Source organism: Pongo abelii, chromosome 6 (assembly GCF_028885655.2).
Source record: "Pongo abelii isolate AG06213 chromosome 6, NHGRI_mPonAbe1-v2.0_pri, whole genome shotgun sequence".
Lineage (NCBI taxonomy): Eukaryota > Metazoa > Chordata > Mammalia > Primates > Hominidae > Pongo > Pongo abelii.
The window spans coordinates 46,419,474-46,444,720 of record NC_071991.2 but is presented as its reverse complement, the minus strand read 5'-3'; the positions used below and the strand labels follow the sequence as shown (position 1 = coordinate 46,444,720).

The 25,247-nt window shown below is 39.4% G+C and overlaps 1 protein-coding gene across 7 annotated transcripts in view; it reads right to left on the bottom strand.

Moving 5' to 3' along the window:
• Window positions 1-25,247, bottom strand: part of AMPH (amphiphysin) — a 249,394-nt gene that overhangs the window by 115,252 nt on the left and 108,895 nt on the right. For all 7 annotated transcript variants that reach the window (XM_054559278.2, XM_054559280.2, XM_054559279.2 and 4 more), the window contains exon 3: window positions 1,884-1,938. In XM_054559278.2, the coding sequence (XP_054415253.1) occupies window positions 1,884-1,938 (55 nt within the window). The remainder of the gene's footprint in view (window positions 1-1,883; window positions 1,939-25,247) is intronic.

Sequence of the window (25,247 nt, the reverse complement as noted above, 5' to 3'; positions counted from 1 at the left end):
GAAACTGGTATGTCAAAAAGCATACCAAATAAATAAATAAATAAATAAAAGATTTTACCAAATGCTCTCCAGAAAAGCTATCCTCCCAGCAATACATGAATGGAGTCCACTTCCCAGAGCTTTACCAATTCTAAATACATATTTTATTTGTAATGTGTTTGAACATTTGGAGGAAAAATGATAAAATCTTCTTTTCGATGCTACTTAATATTATTTGATTATTCATGAGGATAAGGCTTTTTCGCATTTATCACCCATCTATAGTTCTTCTTTGGCTAATTTTCCCTTAGAGTTTTCTGCCCATTTTTAATTTAACCAATTGACCTTCATTTAGTTTACTCACTGAGCTCTTTATATCTTTATTTACTTTCACTAACTATGTTGTCAAAATGGTGTTTTTAAAAAACATATTAAGTTTTACATACTTATGAGGTCAAATCTCTCCATCTTTATGGAGAGATTTATGGGTTTCTGCCTTGCAAGTAACCTGTATAAAGACCTTCTCTACAGCCTAGAGACTAAATTTACTGTATTTTATTCTAGTACTTTAGCACATTTCTTTGCATAGCGATGCATAGCAGACACACCTGACAGTGATAACTTACGCATCCCCTGAGAATCACCCTTTATGGTAGATGCACCTGAATATGTGCTCAGAGTTCTGAGCTAAGGAATCTGGGAGTGGCCAACCCAGAGATTCATTCCTTGTCTACAAGGAACATCTGAGCCCTGAGCCTGTCCCACTGAAGGTGAGTCATACAGGTGATTGAGGCCATGTGTTTTGGGTTAAACGAAGGTTGCCAGGTGGAGGTTGTTAGGTAGAGGATGCTAAGCGAAAATGTTACAGAAACTGCGTTGCTTTTTGCAAACGCATGTAGTTCTCCTGCCCAGCCTGCCACCACTTGGCCATGCGATACTCCTGCCCAGCCCTGCCATGACTGGGCCCACTCTGTATGTAAGTTTCCCACTAATAAAACCCTGTGTCTTGTTTGCTGACTCTGGGTCCCTTCTTCAGCCTCTTGAACCTGGTGCCATGTCTACTGAAGTTAATAGAGTCCAGTACAACAACATATTTACATCTTTACTATATCTGGAATTAGGAAGGAGGGAGTAAAGTGTGAGGTTGAGAATTTCACTCTGTTTTCTAAGTGTTTGGCCAATTTTCCCAATACCCCTTGTCAGATGATCCATTCTTTCCCCACAAAATCTGCCTTATGATACATCATATCCGTGGGCACACTTGGCTGTGACTCAGGGCAGGCAGCGTGATGATGGATAGCAGGCACAGGCTGAGCCCACCTCCCTATTGCTCTCTTCTCCCTCCTCCAGTGGCCTCATTTCCTTGCCTTACATGGCTGAGTCCAGAAACTCATGCTAGGGCCTGTCCATGCCCGTGCATTGTACGTTGGTAGGGATGCAAGCGCTGCTAATCCACACAAGTCACAGCCAGTCCAGGGCCATGTTTGCTGATCATCTTCCACCTGCCTCTGCCACCATGTCTTGCCCCTTCCAGTGAGAGGGCTTAGGTGCATGTCTGTGAGTGCTCCACTCTTGGGATGTGGTCTCCCTCAGGAGGTAAGCCAGCTGTAGCTTTTCTTAAATAAGGTCTCAAGCTCATTCTAAGAAATTTTCCTGGAAATCTCTGGCATGTGGGTGGCATTTATTTCTAGTTTCCAGCATAAGGGCACACATATTTTTTCCTTATATATTCTGATTATCATTTCAATGGGAATTTGGGGTGGGTGGAATGGAACACCTGTGTTCAAGCATCCATCTTGCCAGGAAGCCAAATGGCTTTGTAATTAACACTCAATCCTGTCACTCATGAATTCCAAGAACAACCTGTGCTTAGTAACATGCAGTAAACAACTCATACACATTACCTTTGATTGCTGCTAAATATCCTCGGAGTTCTCGCTGAAGTCTGGTACCCTCTGCCTAAAAAACACAAGCACAGATGCTAAATATCTAGTCTATATTCTGCATGAAAACATGTAAGAAGTGTTAAGTCTTGAAGTTACCATTGCCAGAAGCTCATTCTTGGAAAAAAACATAAATATGTGGACAGACTAAACAAGGCAACAATGTCCATCAGTCTAGATATTTATAGAAATTTTGTTCCACTTCAGCAAAAGGAGAAGGCAAGATTTTGCTAATAGATAATACAATTCATTACACATCCTCTAATTCAACAGCTATCAAATTTCTAGATTTTGACACATGGGTTATAATAGTAGGGAAGTGATCACCATTATCTAATATGGTAGCCACAAGCCACATATGGCTGTTGAGTACTTGCAATTGAGATGTACTGTAAGGGTATTTTCCATTTATATTGTAAATGTATTTTATACAACATATTTTAGAGACTGAGTACCAAAAAAAACTGATTAATTTTATATAGATTACATGTTAAAACGATAATATTTTGGGTATATTGAGTTAAACTACATTATTAAAATTTCATCTCTTTCTTTTCACTTTAAGGATGTAGCCACTAGAAAATTCTAAACTATGTAGTTTGCATTATATTTTTATTGGACTGCACTGAAATAAAGAAACTGTTAAATTGTAAATGTTGACACATGAATGCCTGTTTTAGTCTGGATACTTTTTTAGAAACTCCAAGACTCTCTGAAACTAGGATGAGACTGCAAATAGTTTAATTTGGAGTTAATCAAAGAAATGCCAGTAGGAGAGTAGAGAAGTGAGGCAGAGAAGGGAAGATAGCTGATACAGAGAGCATTATCAAGCAAGTTACCACTGTGGGCAACTGGACCTCAGTTCCACTGGGGAACTCTGGAAGACAGTGTCAATGAAACACCCTATAGATACCCTAACTGAAAGGCAAGGAAGCTGAGGCATTTATCCAATATCTTGTCGGCTGTGTTTCTAGAGCTGCTCCTAGGGGACATTAATTCCCCAATACATCTATACAGAGGCAGAGAGGGCTCCAGAAACCAGAGAAGCCCTCAGGCAAAGAGTTGCCAATGCTGGCAAGTCAGTCTGGTGGGCTCAGAAAAAGTAGGTACTAGGGGCATATGTCTGAGCACCAACAGTAGCTGCTATGACTCTACAACTGAAAGTCGATTTAAAACATGCATGCATTTTAATTGCATAGTCATTTAACAAAATTGCAGAGAGCTAGCATACAGGGCTCCACCTTGAGCTCAATAATAGGACAGCAACTTCAATAGTCATGTTCAATTTAACAAACGTTGTTAGTATTTGCCCAAAAGAGTGGTGGTGGGGGGACCCTCTTTCCTCATTATAATCTAGTGGGGGAGCTAAAATATATAAGCAAAAAACAAAACAATTGCACTGCAAGGCAGATTACATTTAGCATTGCAACGGCCATTCAAAGTGTTGAAGTACAAAAACAAAATGCCCATCATATTTAAAGATAATGATTAATACAAATAAACTGAAAAGAAATAATTAAGACTATGCTTGATGGCAAAAGGAATTCTGAATTAGGATATTTTCCATATAACACTTGCATTGTGCAAGTATAGTGACATTATTTCTTTGAAATCTATGTAACACTCAGGTGAGGTATTCTGTATTTGAGTTAAGCTCAGGTTATTTTTGCAGCTCTATAAACCCAGTTACTACCAGACAAAAGCTTAGGATGAGTCCGTTTGCTGGCACGTATGAACTTCAAACAGAATGGTTCTATTCAGAATGGCAAAGCAGAAATCAAAGTGCTAAACAATTGACTCCCTTTCTAGTGTCTCAACATGGTTTTAAATCAAAACTCAAGGTTTCTATTCCCTTGTTGAAACACTCAGAAAATTTGTGTGATGGCAAACTTCCATCAGCTAGAGAAAATAAAGCAAATCATGGTGGGGTTCCAAACAGCAAAGTGTAGTAGAAAACTATTTCCAGAGAGAAGAAGAGGAGAATAAAGAGAAAATCCTGATGATAAACACTTGAGTAAAAGGAGATGATGAAGAGGACCCAGAGAAGTCAGGATGAAGTTCTCAATACCACCAAGAAAAGTATATTGCAACAAAAGAAGTGGGTCTTTCCCCTACTAAATATCCATTATGTGAGGGCATTGTGTCACATTCTGAGTACATAAAAAGTGGAAAAAATATGGCTTTGGTAGATTTTATTGTCAATCTATGCTGAACCTCCCTACCAGATCTGTCATTGGAGAAAGATCATACTTCTTGCCTCAGCAACATCAGGCTTGGCTGTAGGACTGTAGTCAACGAAACCTGAGTGGAAGTAACATGTGCTACTTTCAAGCTGAAGCTATAAAAGCCATCACATGCTCCTGCCATTTCTTTCCTCTCCTCATACAGAATTTGTTTCTTCAATCTGGATCCCAGAGTGAAGGGACCACAGAGCACAGCCACCACCTGCATTTTCATGAGTGAGAAACCAACCTCTGTTGTTGAAAGCCACTGAGATATTGCTACCATGGCATAACCTAGCCCAAACTGCCCAATAAAATGATTCACCATCAACAGAGGAAATGCTGAAATGTGGAGAGAGGCTGAAATCTAACCACAACAATAAAAAGTCCAATAGAATTAGTGAACAGAAAAGAACTAAAAGCATTTACAGAAACATTTCAGAAAAATCAAATTGGAAAGATTAAGGACAAACTGAATGGTTCACAAATGGAAGCCCAAGTGGTGGTCAAGCAATGGAAAGACATAGAATGGAACTGAGAGAGAAGCAAGCTCCAGAATCATTTGTCCCATCAGATTTCAGATAATTTAAGAGAGAATAATATCTGAAATTTACCTGGACAAATATAGACCCAAACCAATCTAAAGCCTAAAAGCCCTGAAAGGTACAATTAGGAGGGCTTGAATCCATTAAGGCCACATTTCTCCAACTAGATAAATGTAGAATCTGGGGGCATTTAGTGGTTTGTCTAGGGCACATACATCCACAAAACAAAGCTAAAAGATCTCTCTGGAACATCAATTTATTGAGGTGAAGGGAAAGAAATGGAAGAGAAACCATTATTTTACAACCATTAAGCCACCTCTTATGAAGTTGAATAAAAAAATAGCATGGGGATGAAACACAGAACTTCACAGATTTCTGCTGCTTTCAGCTGTCTGCTTTAGGATTCTGCTGTACCAGTCATGGTCCTTCCATGGAAATGTGTGAGGGACACCGAGTTAAGCAAGGCTCACTTCTCACCCAGAAGGATGTGTTCCCTCAGTTATACAGAGCCGGCCATGAAAAGGGATGGTTATGAGTCACCAGGATTGCTCAGAATATCCAGAAATAGCAAAAAAAGTAGCAGGCAAGGGCATTCTTTTCTCAAATGTTCAAGGAATAAAGTTATGTCAAATTAACCCCACAATTAACTAATCGCCTTTTCCTTCAGTAGAAATAAAGTGAAATAATTCAGGCTCCAATCCATATACTGGATTCATCTTGTCAAAGGGAAGCACTGCAGACTTTTTTTTTAATGAAATAAGAAATCTAGAAGAGATTTTTTATATAAGAGTGGAACAAAGTTCAAAATTGTACAATAATTGCTAATAAATGAGTTCAATTTAAGCAGATAAACTAAAGGCTGATTTAAATGACTTCTTTTCCAATTATTAAAATTCTTAATTTTCCCCATGAGTATTTGGGTTTCTTGAATCACTCAGTAATAGCCACACTGAATTTCATCTAAAATTCTACCTTAATCAAAAAGGTAAAAAGCTCTGGAGAAAAATCCTCCACCTACAATATGCCATAAAGTAGTATCTCCTGTACAAAACTTATTGCATAACAAACTTTCCTTAAGATCATTATTCTGCAGGGATAGCAGATGTTTGAAATTAAACAAATTCTTATAACATTGCTCAGATTTCACTGAATTTGAAGTTCATTCCGAATTCCTTTGTAAAGTATCATTTTAGTGATTCAGCCGTGAATTATGTATTGCACATGTGTGTGCAGAAAACTAAGTTCTACACCCTTGAGATTATATGCCTGTATTTTCCCTTCTTGTTTCTTTATATCATTTTCTACAAGATATCAGGAAATTATTGTTCTATGTCCTGGTCACAGGGATCATGGCAACAGGAGGGCAGGGGAGTCTATTACAATTAAGTTGTCTGAATTGCCTAGTAATACTCCTCTTTGGAGAAGATCCAACTGCATGAAGGTGTGACGAGTGTGGGAAATTACTGAGTCAAGCTGTTTTTTGTTTAGATACACTAAATTTTGAAGCGCTGCAATATATTAATATTAGTAAATACATATGCCAAGACTTCAAGAGTCTTTAAAAAGGTATAATTTTGTTAGTTTACCTTTAACTCAGTTATTTCTGCCCAGAAGAAAGGAGCCATAGTTGAGGCACTAATTCAATTTAGTTGCGGACAAAATTTATAGAATGAATTAATGATTTCTAAGGAACTAAGAGCAGCAGCAACCACTGCACCATTTAGGGGCACCATTCCCATGTACTACAAACTACCATGTGCATGACACCCCGGGGCAGGGGTGTGCATCACTATGGCCCCAAATGCACAAGAAAAAACAAATCCTGTGGATTTTATTAGTAAGGTTAAGCGGGCCTGGAAAATGTCTCAAAGCAATAGGAGTTTAATACCTGTTAAACAGGCAATGGCCTGTTGAATTGGCTTGTTAATATATGGTCAGTGTAGCACTGACTTACCTTTATAAGTAACTTTTGTTATAAAAAGAAAAAGAAAGACAAGAGGAAGAAAATATCACACACAGTATGGAAAAATTTTTCATTAAGTTGCCTCTCCAACTCAGAAACTGTGAGCTGACATTTTAAAAAAGGCTCAGGTGGAAAGCCAGCAGTACTAACATCTGCATGAAAGGTGGATCTTAGGAGACATAACTTCATAAAGTTGCAATTTTACAAAGGTGAGTCCTGTCATCTCATCTGTGATCATAAGCCTATAGACATTCCCAGAGTTACATTATTATTTTTTGCCTTTGATGACATTTTTCTCTTGAAAATGACTGAAATAACATATCAAAATTAAAACTGGCTCAATTTCTCAGAGTTCAGACAGGTTAACTCAATCTTGAAAGCAATGATAATAAACTTGCTGATCATTTTTGAAGCTTAGAAGAAAATTAGATTATCAAGGAGATGAGATTTAATGAGGCCATAATCAGCACCTTGATTAACAGATGACTAATAACATAATATCTGAATCCACTTATGATCAAAGACATTAGGCCACTGAGCACTACAGGCACTCCTGGCTTGTTAAGAAATAGAGCTCGCCCTATGAAAAGTTCAGGTGCTGTTAAATGGGAAGATGAGAGTTTTTCTTAAGTAAAAGCACCAGGGTCTCTGAAATTTACATTTCTGTTTCCTTGCTTTGAGCTCTTTGCACTATTGGAGCTGTCTATCATTAAGAACCCAGCACTGACTTCATAAAACAATTTCTCTTCTTTTATTTCTTTTTTTCACAGATATTAATGCAGAAGATACAAGATAAAGATGAAATAAGACTGGATATTTGCAGTCATTTTCCTGGGAAGATGAGGCAGGGAGTGCATGGAAGGAAGAGAAATGTCAAAGAGAACATCTCAGTTTCCACAATTTTATCCAAGATTCGTGGCCCAATTTTCAACTATCCCTGTCACCAATTCCAGAATATCTACGATCTGAAGACTGGTTATTACATACTTTCTAGCTTCAACAAAACAAAATCAGAAATCTAGCTAATAATCACATGTACAATCTCTCCATTTATTTCCCTTAAGCCAACTAACTTTGAGTTTATAGAGATCTCCATTCGGATCTTCTGGAAGAGCTAACCCATAGTGTGTTAAACCGCCATTAAATCGTCACAGCATGCAGACTGGATACAGCTGGAAGATCAGCTTTATTGCCTTGAATTTGTGACCCTTGAAAAACCACTCAGTTGTTTTTCTCTCTCTGTGTGTGAGGAGACTTGACTTACAAGGTGCATCACGGGCATTATTTAAAATCTTTTCAGCCTTCACCTTAATAGCTAGAGCACAGTATTTAATATACTGGTAGGGGAGGAGCACGGAGAGCTGACCCAAAAATCAAGGGAGACTTTAAAGGAGCCCCACTTCCAGTAGCAACTCCTCCTGTGACTTGCTGTTCAGTGTCCCCTGCTGTGGGTATAGATGCTAGCTCTATCTATAACATTCTGTCGTGACCAAATCAGACAGCACGTACAAGGACTAGAAAAACAACTGCTGTGTCAAGGCACAGAGATGCACTGATGGTAGAGAAGGAAGGGCCTTAGCTATCATTACTCCAGGCCTAATCAACAGCCAGAATGTTTCTGAAACTGCCATTTATGATGTCTGTATTAGTTTGCTTGGGCTGCCACAACACAAAACCACAGACCAGGTGGCTTTCTCACAGTTCTGGAGGCTGAAAGTCCAAGATCAAGGTGTTGGCAGGTACAGTTCCCCCCCTCCACCCCGTGGCCTCTCTCCTTGGCTTGCAGATGACCACCTTCTCACTGTGTCCTCGTGTGGCTTTTTGTCTGTGTGCGTGCATCCCTGTTGCCTCTCCCTCTTCTTACGAGGACACCAGTCCTGCTGGATTAAGGCTCACATATATGACCTCACTCAACCTTAATCACCTCCTTAATGGCCCTATGTCCCAAAACAGTCACATTCTGAGGTAGTGGGGATTAGGAATTCAGCTAACGACTCTGAGGAGAACACAATTCAGTCCATGATGTAACAATGAAAGTTTTTGATCTGGCAAAATAATCACAAAGTCTAACACCTACTGAGTGGCCACTTTGATCCAGGCATTGTTCTAAGTTTCACAATTCTGTTAGCTCATACTCCTCACAATAACTGCATATGGTTGGCACATTATTACGAGAAAACAGAGGCACAGAGGCTGAGAACTTGCCCAGAGTCACACATCTAATAGGTGGTAAGCCAGAATTGGAATCCAGGTAGGCTGAGTTATTTTAGCCCTATGTTCCACCTCAAGAGCCCACCAGCTTGACCCCTGCTCTCCCACCTCTGTGCCCCAGGCTGTAAAGGATGATGAAGGATGAAGGATAAAGCTGCCCAACAAGAAGCAACTGTTGATAAATAAGGATAATGCAACTAAAGGCACCATTCTCCATGCTCTCAGGATACAGTCCTCATCTGTGAATAAAGATATCAATTGTTCACTAGTTTTTCTCAAAGTCCCACAATTCCACGGAGTTTATTCCATGTGATTCATATCACATAGTGGTTAAGTCTATGGGCTCTGAGATCACACTTCCTGGCCTTAAAATCTGAGCTCTGCCACTTCTAACCATGCAACTTGGGGCAAGTTACTTAATCTCTCTAGGCCTCCGATTCCTCATCTATTAAATGAGGATGATAACAGTACCCACCACCTAGAGCTATCATGAAGGTTGAGGGAGACAAGTCATATAAAGTATCTGCTGAGTGCCTGGCACATATCATGCACTCAGGAAATGCTGGATAACACTATTATCATTCAACTAACACTTTGTAAATGATAAATTATGCAAAGGGTAGGTGTTTCATAAATGCTTGATTGACCTAAGTTCTGCTACATGTCATACTGCAAACGAATATCTTCATGAGGAAGATGCATGATGAAAAACCTTCCCAAAACAAGCTACTTGGGAATTTATAATGCTTCCTTGTTTTTTCATTTGTACTTTTAAGTATCAAAGACACAGTTATATTTTTCAGAAAGTTATTTTATAGCTTTGAATATTGCAGTAATAGAGGCTCCCAGAGTATACAAGAACAATTTATGCAGATGTAAAAGAACCAACTAACAATGGATATGAGAAAAATCAACCGAATATGATAAACTACTGCCTGAGGAAACAAGAAAGCATGAATACTAAAGGAAAAAAGAATTACTAAGTTCATTTCCAAAATGAAAATTTTTATGACATATACTCAGTTTTCTCATGTAAAACAGAATTGTAATTATGGATTGCCATGAGAATCAAGTAGATGATATACAAAATGCTTTCTAAATGTCAAAGCCCTTTGTAGAAAGTCTTCAATATAAAAATACTTTGTCACTGCTTTTGCCTAAGCCAGTCAAATAAGGCTTGGAAATTTGGAAATTGTTAAAGCCCCTTGGAAGATTCTTATAACAAATCAGGTTTGGGAACATATTCCAGCAGATATGCAATCAAAGAAGCCATTATCTTTATTATATGTGTGCAATCTCAGGCTTATATCCAAGTGCTTAACATCATAGAACGACTCTTTAGAGACACAAGTCAAATGTGTGACTTGACTCATAAGTCTGAAATAGGACCCAAGAATCTGTATTTTAAAAAGCCTCCAGGTGATGGTTATTGGGAAACTTTAATTTTTTTCACTATGTCTGTCACTTAATGGACACTTAAATGTGTATGTAGCTCTAGTATGAGATTCCTAAAAAGACACTTCAAAATATGTCTGGTTCCAGGTTTCAGTCAGTCACCATATGACATTCCTTCCAGTCTATGTCCTTCCTTTAGATTGCTATGCCAATGGCAAAATCCATGTTGGGGCTTACAAGGTGACTTATAAGAGAGAATCACCATCAATGGGAACCAATAAAACTCATGCAAATCTGAAAACCAACTGCAGCTCATTTCTGCAGTTGTTCAAAACCATTTCCGATAGTCTCCCTGGGCTTGGATGAGAGATATGCCTCATTCTCTGCATCCCATTACCAGAATGGTACAGTCAGCCTGGGAATCATTTAGACAGATACATCCAAACTAAATAATGAGCTTAATTCACAAGGGGAAGTGGAAAATATATGGAATTAGTCTCTAAATAAATGCTGAGGAATGGGACTCTAAACCCTCCCTAGTTGGCACGGTTAATTAATATTGTAGTGTAAAATGCAATTAAAGTGGGTAACAGAATAGGACAGATAAAAGGAAACCATCAGAGAAATAACATGAAGAGCTTCCTCTAGGAGTGATTTCTTAAACTGGGGACAGGCTTCATAGGAAATGGCACAGTAATGCCTGTGACATCTGCAATTTGACTAGGTCAATTTTTAGTTCCGCTTAAACTAAGGCTTTTCATTGAGATAGGCTAGAACTGAAGAGATGCTCTTACTGATGAAATAAAATAAATAAGAATAAAGAAGTTAACAGATAAACGAGTTAAACAAATGTAACAAGTTTTTGTTTTCTTCCTCCTGTCTGGCACCATGGACAGCAACACCCTAGCATTCCCATGAAGTAGGCAGATTTACTTGCCAGTGAGGAAAGAGGAGATTTATTGGATGTGTTGGAAATGAAATAAATAGAAAGACTATAGATAAATGCAGAACAGTTTGAAAAGCAAGGGCCATTACATGCTTTTGACACCTACAGGTTTCCACTATCTGCTCCCTCCCACAGAAGTCAATTTTATTGGCAATCATAGCAGTTTATACTTATATTTTAAAAACTTTAAATCAAGATTGTATAATCAAAATACATATTTCCCATAAGAATAATATTACCAGGGAGAGTGGCAGTCTTAACTAAGAGCTCAGTGGCCACATTCCCTTGTTTTTTGCCATATAATGAATACAACTATATCTAAATTAAACTAAGAATCTCATAGCCAATCACATAACAATTTCATACTATTTAGCATGCTATGTGAGCAGCTTTACAGGGTGATGATTTTTGCAGAAAAGAACAGGAGACACCCATCGAACCTGGGAAGTCTAGCTGAAAATGGGATTGTGGAAAGGTATAGAAATCATTTCTTCTAAGAATACCAATTGGGGTGAGAGAATACTCATGCACTAATGACAAGTGATGAAACTAGGATATCAAAATATATCATAATTATGGAAGTATAGTGACATCATCAAGAGATTCTGTATCTTTTCCCTACTACTTTAATTGCTTCAAAAGAAAGAAGACTTTTGTGCACTAGACCACAAGCTCGACCAAAACAAAAATTTTTCTCTAAATTGTTCATTTCTTTCAGTGCCTTGTACAATGCCTTGAGTCAATGAAGAATCCTTTTGGTAAAGATTTGTGTGTAGGGAATTTATTCTCTGTTACCTTAAATAGAGTGTCCTGCTCCTAGCTCAAGTCAATTCCTCAGTTGTGTATTAGATACCATCTCCTCCTGCCTGCTCAAGGGCACAGATCAGCTGTTCTTCCCTTTGTCTGATGAATCACCACATTTTCATTCTGGTCTAAATGAGTCCCTTTCACATATTTCTGCCTTCTTAAGAAAATGTTCTTTTGACCCTCACTCCTCCAAGCTAGTCTTGGTCTTTGACCCCTCTTTGCTTCAAAAGGCAAAACTTGAAAATTGCTGCCTCCAGGCCTCTAAATACCATTCCCTTTGCTCTGCTTATTCTTGCCTTACTTGGTTTTCCTTCTATAGCTCTCATCATTTTCTAGCAGACAGTATAATCTACTTACTAATTGTGCTCTATTTATTGTCTCCCTCCCTGTTTTGGAATGTAAGATCCACAATGGCAATGACCTTTGTCTGTCTTGTTCACTGAAGTTTCTGGAATACCTAGATCAATTCCTGGCAGGAAGAACACACTCAGTAAATCCATAGCAAAGGCATGCCTCAATAGTTACCTGCTATTGTTTTAAATGGGCCTCCACATGATATCATCTATCAAATAACCTAAAAACTTCCTTAAAAGTTAATACTAAGATGAAACACTTTAAAATTTGGAAAATATTTACACAATAAGATGGTTTTCAACATTAAAGAACTCCTGCAGAAATTTACAGCTACAACTAACAGTATATGCTATGGTTTCAATGTCCCTGTCAAAACTCATGTTGAAATTTAATTGCCGTTGTAACAGTGTGGAGAGGTAGGATTTTTATGAGGGGATTAGGCCATGATGGCTTCAACTTCATGAAAGGATTAATGCCATTATCATGTGAGTGGTCTAGTTATCATTGGAGCGGGTTCCTGGTATTAAAGATGAGTTTGACCTGATTTCTTCTCTGTTTTGTGCACTTGTTTTCACCTTCTGTCCTTCCACTAATGTCTGAGCAGATGCTGATGCCATGCCCTTGCTCTTCTTAGCCTCCAGACTGTGAGAAATAAATTTTTCTTTATAAATTACCCAGTCAGTGGTATTCTATTATAGCAGCAGACTGAGACAGAAAATTTATACCAGAAAGTGGGGCTGTTGCTATAACAAATACCTAAAAATGCAGAAGAAGCTTTAGAATTGGGTAATGGATAGAGGATGGAAAAGTTTGCAGCAGGCTAAAAAGAGCCTTTATGGCTGTGAACAGAGCATTAAGGGTGATTCTTGTGAGGGCGCAGAAGAGGAGAGCTATAGGAAAAACCTATATCTCCTTAGAGATTACTTATGTGGTTGTGACCAGAATCATGGTAAAAATATGGACAGTAAAGGCCATTCTGGTGATGTCTCAGACAAAAAAGAGGAACAACGCATTGGAACCTGAAGAAAAGGGAATCCTTGTTATACAGTAACAAAGACCTTAGCTGAATTGTGTCCACGCCCTGTGGACTTTATGGAATGTAGAACTTGAGGGTGATTGATATGGTTTGGATTTGTGTCCACACCCAAATCTCATGTTGAACAATAATCCCCAATGTTGGAAGAGGGACCTGTTGGGAGGTGACTGCATCATGGGGGGTGGACTTCCCCCTTGCTATTCTCATAATAGTGACTTCTCATGAGATCTGATTGTTTAAAAGTGTGTAGCACTTCCTCCTTCACTCTCTTCCTCCTGCTCCAGACAAGTAAGATATGCCTCCTTCCTTTTCACACTCCACCATGATTGTAAGTTTCCGGAGGCCTCCCCATCCACGCTTCCTGTACAGACTGTGGAACTGTGAACCAATTGAACCTCTTTTCTTTATAAATTACCCAGTTTCAGGTAGTTCTTCATAGCAGTGAGAGAATGAAATAATATGAAAAATTGGCACCAAGCAGTGGGGCATTGCTATAAAGATACCTGCAAATATGGAAGTAACTTTGGAACCGGGTAATGGGTAGAGGTTGGAAGAATGTGGAGGGCTCAGAAGAAGACAGAAAGTTGAGGGAAAGTTTGGAACTTCCTAGAGACTCATTAAATTGTTGTAACCAAAATTCTGATAGTGATATAGTCAATGAAGTCCAGGCTGAGGAGGTCTCAGATGGAGATGAGGAACTTATTAGGAACTGGAGCAAAGGTCATTTGTGTAATTCGTTAGCAAAGAGATGGGAAGCATTGTGCAGCTGCCCTACAGAGATGATTTAAGGTATCTGGTGGAAGAAATTTCTAAGCGGCAAAATGTTCAAGATTTGATCTGGCTGCTTCTAGCAGCCTATGCTTATATTCATGAGCAAAGAAATGACCTGAAGCTAGAACTTATGTTTAAAAGGGAAGTAGAGTGTAAAAGTTTGGAAAATTTGCAGCCTGGCCATGTGGTAGAAAAGAAAAACCCATTTTCTGGAGAAGAATTCAAGTTGGCTGCAGAAATTTGCACAAGTAAAAAGGAGCCAAGTCAATGGGGAAAATGCCTTGAAGACATTTTTTTCAGAGACCTTCTTGGCAGCCCCTTCCATCACAGGCCCTGAGGCCTAGAAGGAAAGAATGGTTTTGTGGGCTGGCCCAGGGCCCTACTGCCCTGAGCAGCCTCGGGACACTGCTCCCTGCATCCCAGCCACTCTAGCTCCAGTCATGGTTAAAAGGGCCCCAGATAAGTCTCAGACCACTGCTCCAGAGGATGTAAGCTATAAGACTTGATGACTTCCATACAGTGTTATGCCTGTAGGTATGCAGAGGGCAAGAGCTGAGGCATGGGAGCCTCTGCCTAGATTTCAGAGGATGTATAGAAATACCTGGTCCAGGCAGAATTTTGCTATAGGAGCAAAGCCCTCATGGAGAACCTCTACTAGGGCAGTGCCAAGAAGAAATATGGGATTGGACTCCTTACACAGATGCCCCACTGGGGCACTGCCTAGTGGAGCTGTGAGAAGAGGGCCACTGTCCTCCAGACCCCAGAATGGTAGATCCACTGACAGCTTGTACCCTGCACCTGCAAAAGCTGCAGGCACTCAACACCAGCCAATGAAAGCAGTCTCGGGGCTGTGCCCTGCAGAGCCACAGAGGCAGAGCTGCCCAAGGCCTTGGGAGCCCACCCCTTGTGTCAGTGTCGCCTGAATATGAGACATGGGGTCAAGGGAGATTATTTTGGACCTTTCAGATTTAATGACTGCCTTGCTGGGTTTCAGACTTGCATGGGGCCTGTAGCCCCTTTTTTTGGTCAATTTATCCCTTTTGGAATGGATATATTTACCCAATGCCTGTATCTCTATTGTATCTTGGAAGTAATTAACTTGTTTCCTGTTTTTACAGGCTCATAGGTGGAAGGGTCTTGCTTTGTCTCAGATAAGCCTTTGAACTGTGGACTTTTGAGTTAATGCTGAAATGAGTTAAGACTTGGGGGACTGTTGAGAAGAAATTATTGTATTTTAAAATGTGAGAAGGACATGAGATTTGGGAGGCCGGAGAAGGAATGATATGGTTTGGATTAGTGTCCCCACTCAAATCTCACGTCAAATTGTAATCCCAAGTGTTGGAGGAGGAACCTGGTGGGAGGTGATTGGATCATGGGGGTGGACTTCCCTCTTGCCATTCTTGCCATTCTCATAATAGTGAGTGAGTTCTCATGAGACCTGGCTGTTTAAAAGTATAAAGCACTTCTCCCTTCACTCTCTTCCTCCTGCTTCAGCCATGTAAGATGTACTTCCTTCCTCTTCACCTTCTGCCATAATTGTAAGTTTCCTAAGCACCCCCCCATCCATGCTTCCTGTTCAGCCTGAGGAACCATGAGCCAATTAAACCTCATTTCTTTATGATTACCCAGTCTCAGGTAGGTCTTTATAGCAGTGTGAGAGCAGACTAATACAGTGATGCACTAGGATATCTGGTGGAAGAAATATCTAAGTAGCAAAGCATTCAGGTTGCTGTGTGGTTACTTTCAACTACACATAGTGGGATGCTAGAGAAAAGAAATGACTTAAATACGCAATTTATAATTCAAAGGAAAGCAGAACAAAAAGATTTGAAAATTCACAGCCTGACTATGTAAAGAATAAAAAGCATGTCAGAGAGACAAAGCTAATGGTATAGCCAAGTGATCATTTGTTAAAGAGATTAATATGAACAAAAAGAAGCCAAGTGCTATTCATCAAGACAATGAAAGACCCCACAATCATTCTGAAAATTTTCTAGGCTGCCCCTCCCATCACAGTCTCAGAGCTCTAGAAGGGCTGAACGGTTTTGGGAGATGGGCCTGGGGCACCCTCCACAGGCTCACTGCCCGGGACAACCAAGGGACTCTGCTCCCCACTTCTCAGTGCAGCAGTCTTTGGCCAGCCCAGCTGTGGCTCAAGTGGCCCCAAGGTCAGCTCAACCCACTGCTCCACATGTTACAAGTGGTAATCCTTGGTAGTGTCCACATGGTGATAATTCTACAGGTGCACAGAGTGGAAGAAATTTGAGGAAATGGCTTCTTCCTCCCATGAGATTTCAAAGGATTTCATAAAAAGCTTGGAACTCAGGCAGAAACTTGCCACAGAAGCAGAGGTGTTACAGAATCTCTACTAGGGCAATGCACAGTGGAGCCCTGGGGTCAGGGCTGCCAGTGAAAACATAGAACTTGTAGGGCCACCAGCATGGAACTCCAACCCATTAAAGCTGGGTGAACTGAGCCTAGCAAAGTCACAGGGGCAGGACTGCCTGAGGCCATGGGGGCCCAACCCCAGCTGCAGTGTATCCAGTAAGTGGGATATAGAGTCAAGGGTGATTATTCTCCAGCTTTAATGTTTAATGTTTTCTCTGTTGGGTTTTGGGCTTACTTGGGATCAGTTATCTCTTTATTCTTGTCTATTTATCTCCTTTAGAATGGGAATGTCTGTCCTATGCCTGTCCCACCATTGTATTTTGTAAGTAGATAACTTGTTTTGATTTCACAGGCTCACAGCTGAAAGGAATTAGCCTCAGGATGAATCATGCATTCAGTCTCATCCACATATGATTTATACAGGACTCTGAACTTTGAACTTTTGAATTTATGTTGGAATAAGTTAAGACTTCTGGGGCTGTTGGGATGGAATAAATGTATTTTGAATTGTGAGAAGGACATGAGTTTTGAGGGACCAGGAAGGAATTCTATGGTTTGAACATCTCTGCCAAAACTCATCCTGAAATTTAATTACCATTGCAACAGTGTTGAGAGGCAGGATTTTTAAGAGATGATTAGGTCATGTGGGTTTCATGCTCATGAACGGATTAATGCCATTATCATGGGAGTGAGCTAGTTATCATGGGAGTGGGCTTCTGATAAAAAGGATAAGTTCAACCCAATTTCCTCTGTGTCACGTTAACTTGCTTCTACTTTCCACGCATTTGCCATGGGATGGTCTTCATCAGATAGCAGAGGCAATGCTGGCACCACATCCTTGGACTTCCCAGCCGCCAGAACTGTGAGAAATGAATTTCCTTTCTTTATAAATTACCCGTTCTGTGGTATTCTGCTACAGCAGCAAAAAACAGACTAAGACAGCATCTCTAGGTAAACTTTATTTCCAGAGATGCAGACATGCACCAATTCACTTACAGAATACTGTGCAATTATTGAGTTTAAAGATTAATGGAAATCCAGTATGAATTCAGGCAACAAGACTCATAATTACAAAAGAAGTTTCTCATGCCAATTAATTGATATCAATTAAATATATTAAGGCTCTCTGGTAAAAATATTATCCCATAAGAGAACAGTCTTACTCCAAAACCCAGTATATTAAAAATATTTTAAAATTGTACAAATTGAAGAACATAACTTGGACTTAAAGACAAGAAAAACATTCTTAGGCATAATTAAAATTATTTATTTTATTGTTTGTAAATGTATGTAAAATTCTTAGAAGACTGAAAATACTGTGTCCACAGATACCTATGGGCATCATGGAACTAGGGCAGCTTTTGAACCAGGAGTGACCAAAACTTTGCCCTAGTCTCTGTAGTCCAGGTTAGGATCAAGCCCAGGCCATGTCAGGCATTCTCCGATGGATAAAAGAGGTATAGTAAATGACAATATAAAAAGAGGGGTGTTGACATATGCACTCACATGTTCATTGCAGTACTATTGACAATAGCAGATTTATGAAATTAACCTAGGTACCTATCAGTTGTGGATTAAATAAATAAAATGTGGTACATATACACCACAGAATACTATGCAGCCATAAAAGGAATAAAACTGTGCCCATGAACCCTCTGAATCTAAGAAGTTGAAAAATAATAAATAAAAATTAAAAAAATAAAAAATCATCTTGGCTATTCTAACTCCTTTGCCTCTCTCTCTCTCTCTCTCTGTCTCTCCCCCTATGTGTGTATGTATATATATGTATATGCATATAATCTTAGAATCAGTTTAACTATATCTATAAAACATTCTGTTGGAATTATGATTTATATGGCCTAAATTCTATAAGACATCAACTTATCAAAAAAAATGTATTCATCTGGGAATCAAACCATCTACATTCCAGGAATAAACTCTCCCTAGTCATAGTATATTATCTTCTTAATATAGTATCTTCTTAATATAATATCTTCTTAATATAGACTTCAATCTTCAATGTTTCATTTATAAATGTTTTGCATGTATAGTCATAAATAAAGTTTACATAGAGTTTTTAAAAAGAGGGCTTTGATATTAAACGAGTGAGGCGGCACATAATATGCAAAGCAAAGGGTAAATACAGAGAATAAGTGTGACAAGCAGGCAAGTCAAAACTGGGATGTACTTATTAGGCACCTAGCAAGTACTAGAAGCCATCGAAGGTTTGTAAAAATGACTAAACATTGAGTCTTCCTTTAAATATTTTACAATTGAATGAGAACATAGATACACAGCTAAATTACTATCATGTAAGAAAACTAGATAACAAATAATGTACTACTGAAGTAAACAGAGGAAAAGAGACTCCTGACTGAGGGGATGGGGAAAATACCACTAGAATATTCCTTGTGAGTTGACCTTAAAGAAGGATGGGACTTAAGCATAAGGAGATGGCAGATCCGGGAAGGAAGGGCAGTCAAATCATAAGGAAGTAGTTGCAGTGAGGGAAGTGGAAAAGAGTTTGAAAGCCAGCAATTCAGTCCCAAAATTACACTCTCAGACATAGACCACCAACTATTCACTGCACCAACTTCCTTTCTGCCTTTAATTACATGAGAGCATCTTAATTCAAATCAACCTCCTTAACGGGATCCCTAAAGAGAAAAGCCATTTACTTGGCTGATAGGCAGTTGAGCTCTGTCAAAAACTAAAAGGGGAAGTGTGATCAAATCCTTAGGGATGGCCAAAGAAAGATTTAGTGCTATGAATGTGAGAGAAAGCCCAAAGCAAACTCTAGGTACAAATAATTTGTGTCCTATAGAGTGGGCACTGAATACAGAAAAATTCCAAACAAGTAGAATTTGCTCCAAGTCATGTAAATATATATTCTTAAGAGGGTATCTTAAGGAAACTACCCCAGACAAGAGGTCAGAGATTTTTCTGTGTAAAAATGTATGTGTGGACTGGGTGCAGTGGCTCACACTGGTAATCCCAGCACTTTGGGAGGCCAAGGCAGGTCGATCAGTTAAGGTCAGGAGTTCGAGACCAGCCTGGCCAGCATGGCAAAATCTGTCTCTACTAAAAACACAAAACTTAGCCAGGCGTGGTGGCAGGCACCTGTAATCCCACCTACTCAGGAGGCTGAGGCAGGAGAATTGCTTGAACCTGGCGGGCAGAGGTTGCAGTGAACAGAGATAGCGCCACTTCACTCCAGCCTGGGTTACAGAGCGAGACTCTGTCTCAAAAAAAAAAAAAAAATGTATATGTGGAGTCAGATACATTTTTTAACAAATGAAAAAAGGTAGAGAGATTTTTGGAAAAGTGCAGATTGAGTAGAACATACCCCTCCACGCATCATCTCTTTTTTTTTAATACTTCATTAAAGGAAAGGAAATATTATCACCCACCCCATTTCCATGTTGCTTTCTTGATCTACAGACTTTTCATTCTCTGTTGGAGGGATTCCCATCCCCTCAGTCAGGAGACTATCTTCCTCTGTATACTTCAGTAGTACGTTATTTATTATCCAGTTTTCTTACATGATAGTAATTTAGCTGTGTATCTATGTATCCGAGACCAGGACATTCAGTAGGTGCTTCCCATATACACTCTTTGCTGAAATGTCACCAGACATTGAAAATTCTACTGAGATTTCCCCAGTGGAACAGGGGTAATTAAGGCCAAATCTACCACCCTGTGAAATGTATTACTACAGCTATCATAGGAAACTCCTGATGAGGTAGAGTAACACTGGTTACAATGAGCTGCTTGGGATCTGTGGGGTCACTGCATGAGGTGGAGAAAAAGGGACCTCAAGCAAGGATCTTGTACTTCCAAAACCAAGAACCACATTTTAATTCTTTTAGAGTAAATGCAAACAAACCATACATTTTAAATCGATAACTGCCATCCTATTAAAGTCTAAAAAGCAAACTGCTCGCTAAGTTAATATGGCCATATATTAACTGTTACCTTTTCCTCGGGGCATTAATAATGCTTATCCTTTAGTACACTTATATGTGTAATAATGTTTGTATGTTTAGTATTGTTATAGCCCATGGGTCAAATTTGTTCTATAGACATTGATTTATTTTACAAACTCCATTATGAAATTGAATTAGGTGCCAGTATTTTAAATAAGCGGGATACTTCCTGTGATGCACAGGCAGAGTGAGTGAGTATAGCGGGGAGGCTCTCAGAAGGCATGGTGCAAGGAGTGAGGGCAGAGAGAATGCAGCAGGCATACCATCAGCAAGTGGGAACTCAGCTACGGTGCTGAGCGGGCAGAGATTCTTGGTCAGCAGGCCTCCAGAGGGGAGAGAAGGGGAAAGTGTAGGTGGGTATGAATCAGCCTACAGCTAGAGAGCTAGAGAGCAGGGGACCCTGGACTGGTGCAGCACAGGAGACAAAGAGATGGCCCACATGGTCAGGAGGCTGGTTACATAAGGGAGACTGCACAAATAAATATACGTATATTGAAGATAATGAAAGCAGGTTTCTCACTCTCAAAGAGGGAAGTACAAATCTAGAAAGGGGGATGGCCCAGCCAGGCGTGGTGGCTCACGCCTGTAATCCAGCACTTTGGGAGGCCGAGACAGGCAGATCACAAGGTTAGGAGTTCGAGACCAGCCTGGCCAACATAGTGAAACCCCCATCTTTACTAAAAATACAAAAATTAGCCGGGCGTAGTGGTGGGTGCCTGTAATCCCAGCTACTCGGAAGGCTGAGGCAGGAGAATCGCTTGAAACCAGAAGGCAGAGGTTGCAGTGAGTGGCGATCGCACCTCTGCACTCCAGCCTGGGCAACAAGAGCGAAACTCCATCTAAAAAAAAAAAAAAAAGAGGGTGGGGGAGAGCCCAAATAAAGCAGGAGACACTGAACTGCAGTTGGAAGGGTCACAGTTTCAGATAGATACATAATATAGATGTCTGTGTGTATAAACACTTGTATATACAAGTGTGTTGTGTGTGTGTATACACACATATATATCCTGTCCACTTAGAAGGCCTAGAAGCATGATACCCTAGAAACAAAGAATACACCTAGAACCCAGATCTTGGTTTCTAAATCCCAGTCTCCACCAAAAGAAATCAGGATTTCTTGGAAAAATAGCTGATTCCAAGCTATTTGGGCAAGGGAAAGCACAACAAGATCCTAAAACATCTTGTACCAAAAAGGTAAAAATGTTGTCAGAGAATGATGCAGGTCTGTCAAAAGGACAAAGGAGTCAACTCCTAGGAGTTTCCACTGGTTAAATTTGGAGGAACTGCACTCCAAAATGACTAATAGTAATGTATTATAACCCGATGAATAACATAGGAATCCATAAGTACATGCTGATATAATTAATTAATTAAGAAAGAAAAATTTTTACCAGGAGTGAGGGCACAGATAACAACATTTTGCAAAATGATTGTACAATGTCACAATACTCAAAAATTTTACCATTGAGTAGAATGCTAATTAATAAGTTTAGAAGGAATTCAAAATAATTCACCATGTAGCAAGCATCAGAGTAACAGCTGATTTAAAGAAGCAGCACTAGTGGATAAAACTAGTAGGTGACAGTTTGATGAGAAACAGGACATGTACAGTCTCAAACTATATCCCCATAAAATATTTATTAATACTACTTATTAAATATTTATTAATTTTAAGAGAGAAAATATTTATGTATTAACTCTATACTAGAGATACCTGGCAGATATCATCTTATCTTACTAGAGATACCTGCATATCATCTGTTGAGCTCTGCCATTACAAAGTGATAAAAGTTAGCATCACTAGCAGTGGCACAAATTAACATGATGTGTGTTCTGACAGCATACACTGGGCATCACTTTCTTCTGTAGTAATCTTCCTAGAAGCTAATTATTAACATGAAGCTAATTATGAGAAAAGTATCAGGCAAATCCAGAGTGAGGGACACTCTACAAATAAACACTCCTCAAAAGTGTCAAGATCATGAAAGGCAAGAAAACACTGAAACACTCTTCCAACAGAGTTAGTTTAAAGAAACTAATGAAACCTGACAATTAGGGGCAACATGTGACCCTGGATTGGATACAGGCCCTTTAAAAAACACAATTAGGGCATATGTTGCAAACATTTTCTCTGGGCCTCTAACTTGTCTTTTCATCCCCTTCACAGAGTCTTCTGCACAGCAAAAGTTTTGTCACAGGCAAAATTTGGGGACCTGCAAATTAGATGGTAATACAGGATCAATGGTAATTCACTGACTTTGACAGAAGAAACTACTGCTGTGTAGGATACAGGAACTACTACTGTTTTTGGATACTAATGGATGGATGGATGGATGGATAGATGGTTGGAGGCATGGAGACATGGAAGCATCCATATATAGATAGAATGATACAGTAATTGGGAAGTCTAGGTGAATGGTACACAGCAGTTCCGTATACTATTATTATAGCTTTTTGTAAGGTTAAAATTACTTCTAAATTTAAAATATACAAAATAAAATTGGGAAATTTTATTAAAATATGAATTTAATCTTTTCTTGAAAATCTGATGTGGCAACATGGGACCCACATCCTCCTGTGATTCGTGTGCACTGGAGTTGACAGCTACTTCTTTAGGTCCCATGTATCCTATAATTCAGCACAGTCCTCACCACTCCTTACTGTTTTATACCTTGCCTACTCAGCTTGTTTATGTTCCTTGACACATCTCAGCAAGAATGTGAGTCTGTGGCTTCTGCCTTCAAGTGTGTTTGTTCTGACAGAGGCAGTGAGGCAGTATGCTTTTTCTAGGTAAGCCTATGAAAAGGGATATATTTTGTTTTTTTTTGTTTTTTTTTTCTTTTATTATTATTATTATTATTATTATTATTATTATACTTTAGGTTTTATGGTACATGTGCGCAATGTGCAGGTAAGTTACATATGTATACATGTGCCATGCTGGTGCGCTGCACCCACTAACTCGTCATCTAGCATTAGCTATATCTCCCAGTATTATCCCTCCCCCCTCCCCCCACCCCACAACAGTCCCCAGAGTGTGATGTTCCCCTTCCTGTGTCCATGTGTTCTCATTGTTTAATTCCCACCTATGAGTGAGAATATGCGGTGTTTGGTTTTCTGTTCTTGCGATAGTTTACTGAGAATGATGATTTCCAATTTCATCCATGTCCCTGCAAAGGACGTGAACTCATCATTTTTTATGGCTGCATAGTATTCCATGGTGTATATGTGCCACATTTTCTTAATCCAGTCTATCATTGTTGGACATTTGGGTTGGTTCCAAGTCTTTGCTATTGTGAATAATGCCGCAATAAACATACGTGTGCATGTGTCTTTATAGCAGCATGATTTATAGTCCTTTGGGTATATACCCAGTAATGGGATGGCTGGGTCGAATGGAATTTCTAGTTCTAGATCCCTGAGGAATCGCCACACTGACTTCCACAAGGTTGAACTAGTTTACAGTCCCACCAACAGTATAAAAGTGTTCCTATTTCTCCACATCCTCTCCAGCACCTGTTGTTTCCTGACTTTTTAATGATTGCCATTCTAACTGGTGTGAGATGGTATCTCATTGTGGTTTTGATTTGCATTTCTCTGATGGCCAGTGATGGTGAGCATTTTTTCATGTGTTTTTTGGCTGCATAAATGTCTTCTTTTGAGAAGTGTCTGTTCATGTCCTTCGCCCACTTTTTGATGGGGTTGTTTGTTTTTTTCTTGTAAATTTGTTGGAGTTCATTGTAGATTCTGGATATTAGCCCTCTGTCAGATGAGTAGGTTGTGAAAATTTTCTCCCATTTTGTAGGTTGCCTGTTCACTCTGATGGTAGTTTCTTTTGCTGTGCAGAAGCTCTTTAGTTTAATTAGATCCCATTTGTCAATTTTGGCTTTTGTTGCCATTGCTTTTGGTGTTTTAGACATGAAGTCCTTGCCCATGCCTATGTCCTGAATGGTAATGCCTAGGTTTTCTTCTAGGGTTTTTATGGTTTTAGGTCTAACATTTAAGTCTTTAATCCATCTTGAATTGATTTTTGTATAAGGTGTAAGGAAGGGATCCAGTTTCAGCTTTCTACATATGGCTAGCCAGTTTTCCCAGCACCATTTATTAAATAGGGAATCCTTTCCCCATTTCTTGTTTTTGTCAGGTTTGTCAAAGATCAGATACTTGTAGATATGTGGCATTATTTCTGACGGCTCTGTTCTGTTCCATTGATCTATATCTCTGTTTTGGTACCAGTACCATGCTGTTTTGGTTACTGTAGCCTTGTAGTATAGTTTGAAGTCAGGTAGTGTGATGCCTCCAGCTTTGTTCTTTTGGCTTAGGATTGACTTGGCAATGCGGGCTCTTTTTTGGTTCCATATGAACTTTAAAGTAGTTTTTTCCAATTCTGTGAAGAAAGTCATTGGTAGCTTGATGGGGATGGCATTGAATCTGTAAATTACCTTGGGAAGGATGGCCATTTTCATGATATTGATTCTTCCTACCCATGAGCATGGAATGTTCTTCCATTTGTTTGTATCCTCTTTTATTTCCCTGAGCAGTGGTTTGTAGTTCTCCTTGAAGAGGTCTTTCACATCCCTTGTAAGTTGGATTCCTAGGTATTTTATTCTCTTTGAAGCAATTGTGAATGGGAGTTCACTCATGATTTGGCTCTCTGTTTGTCTGTTATTGATGTATAAGAATGCTTGTGATTTTTGCACA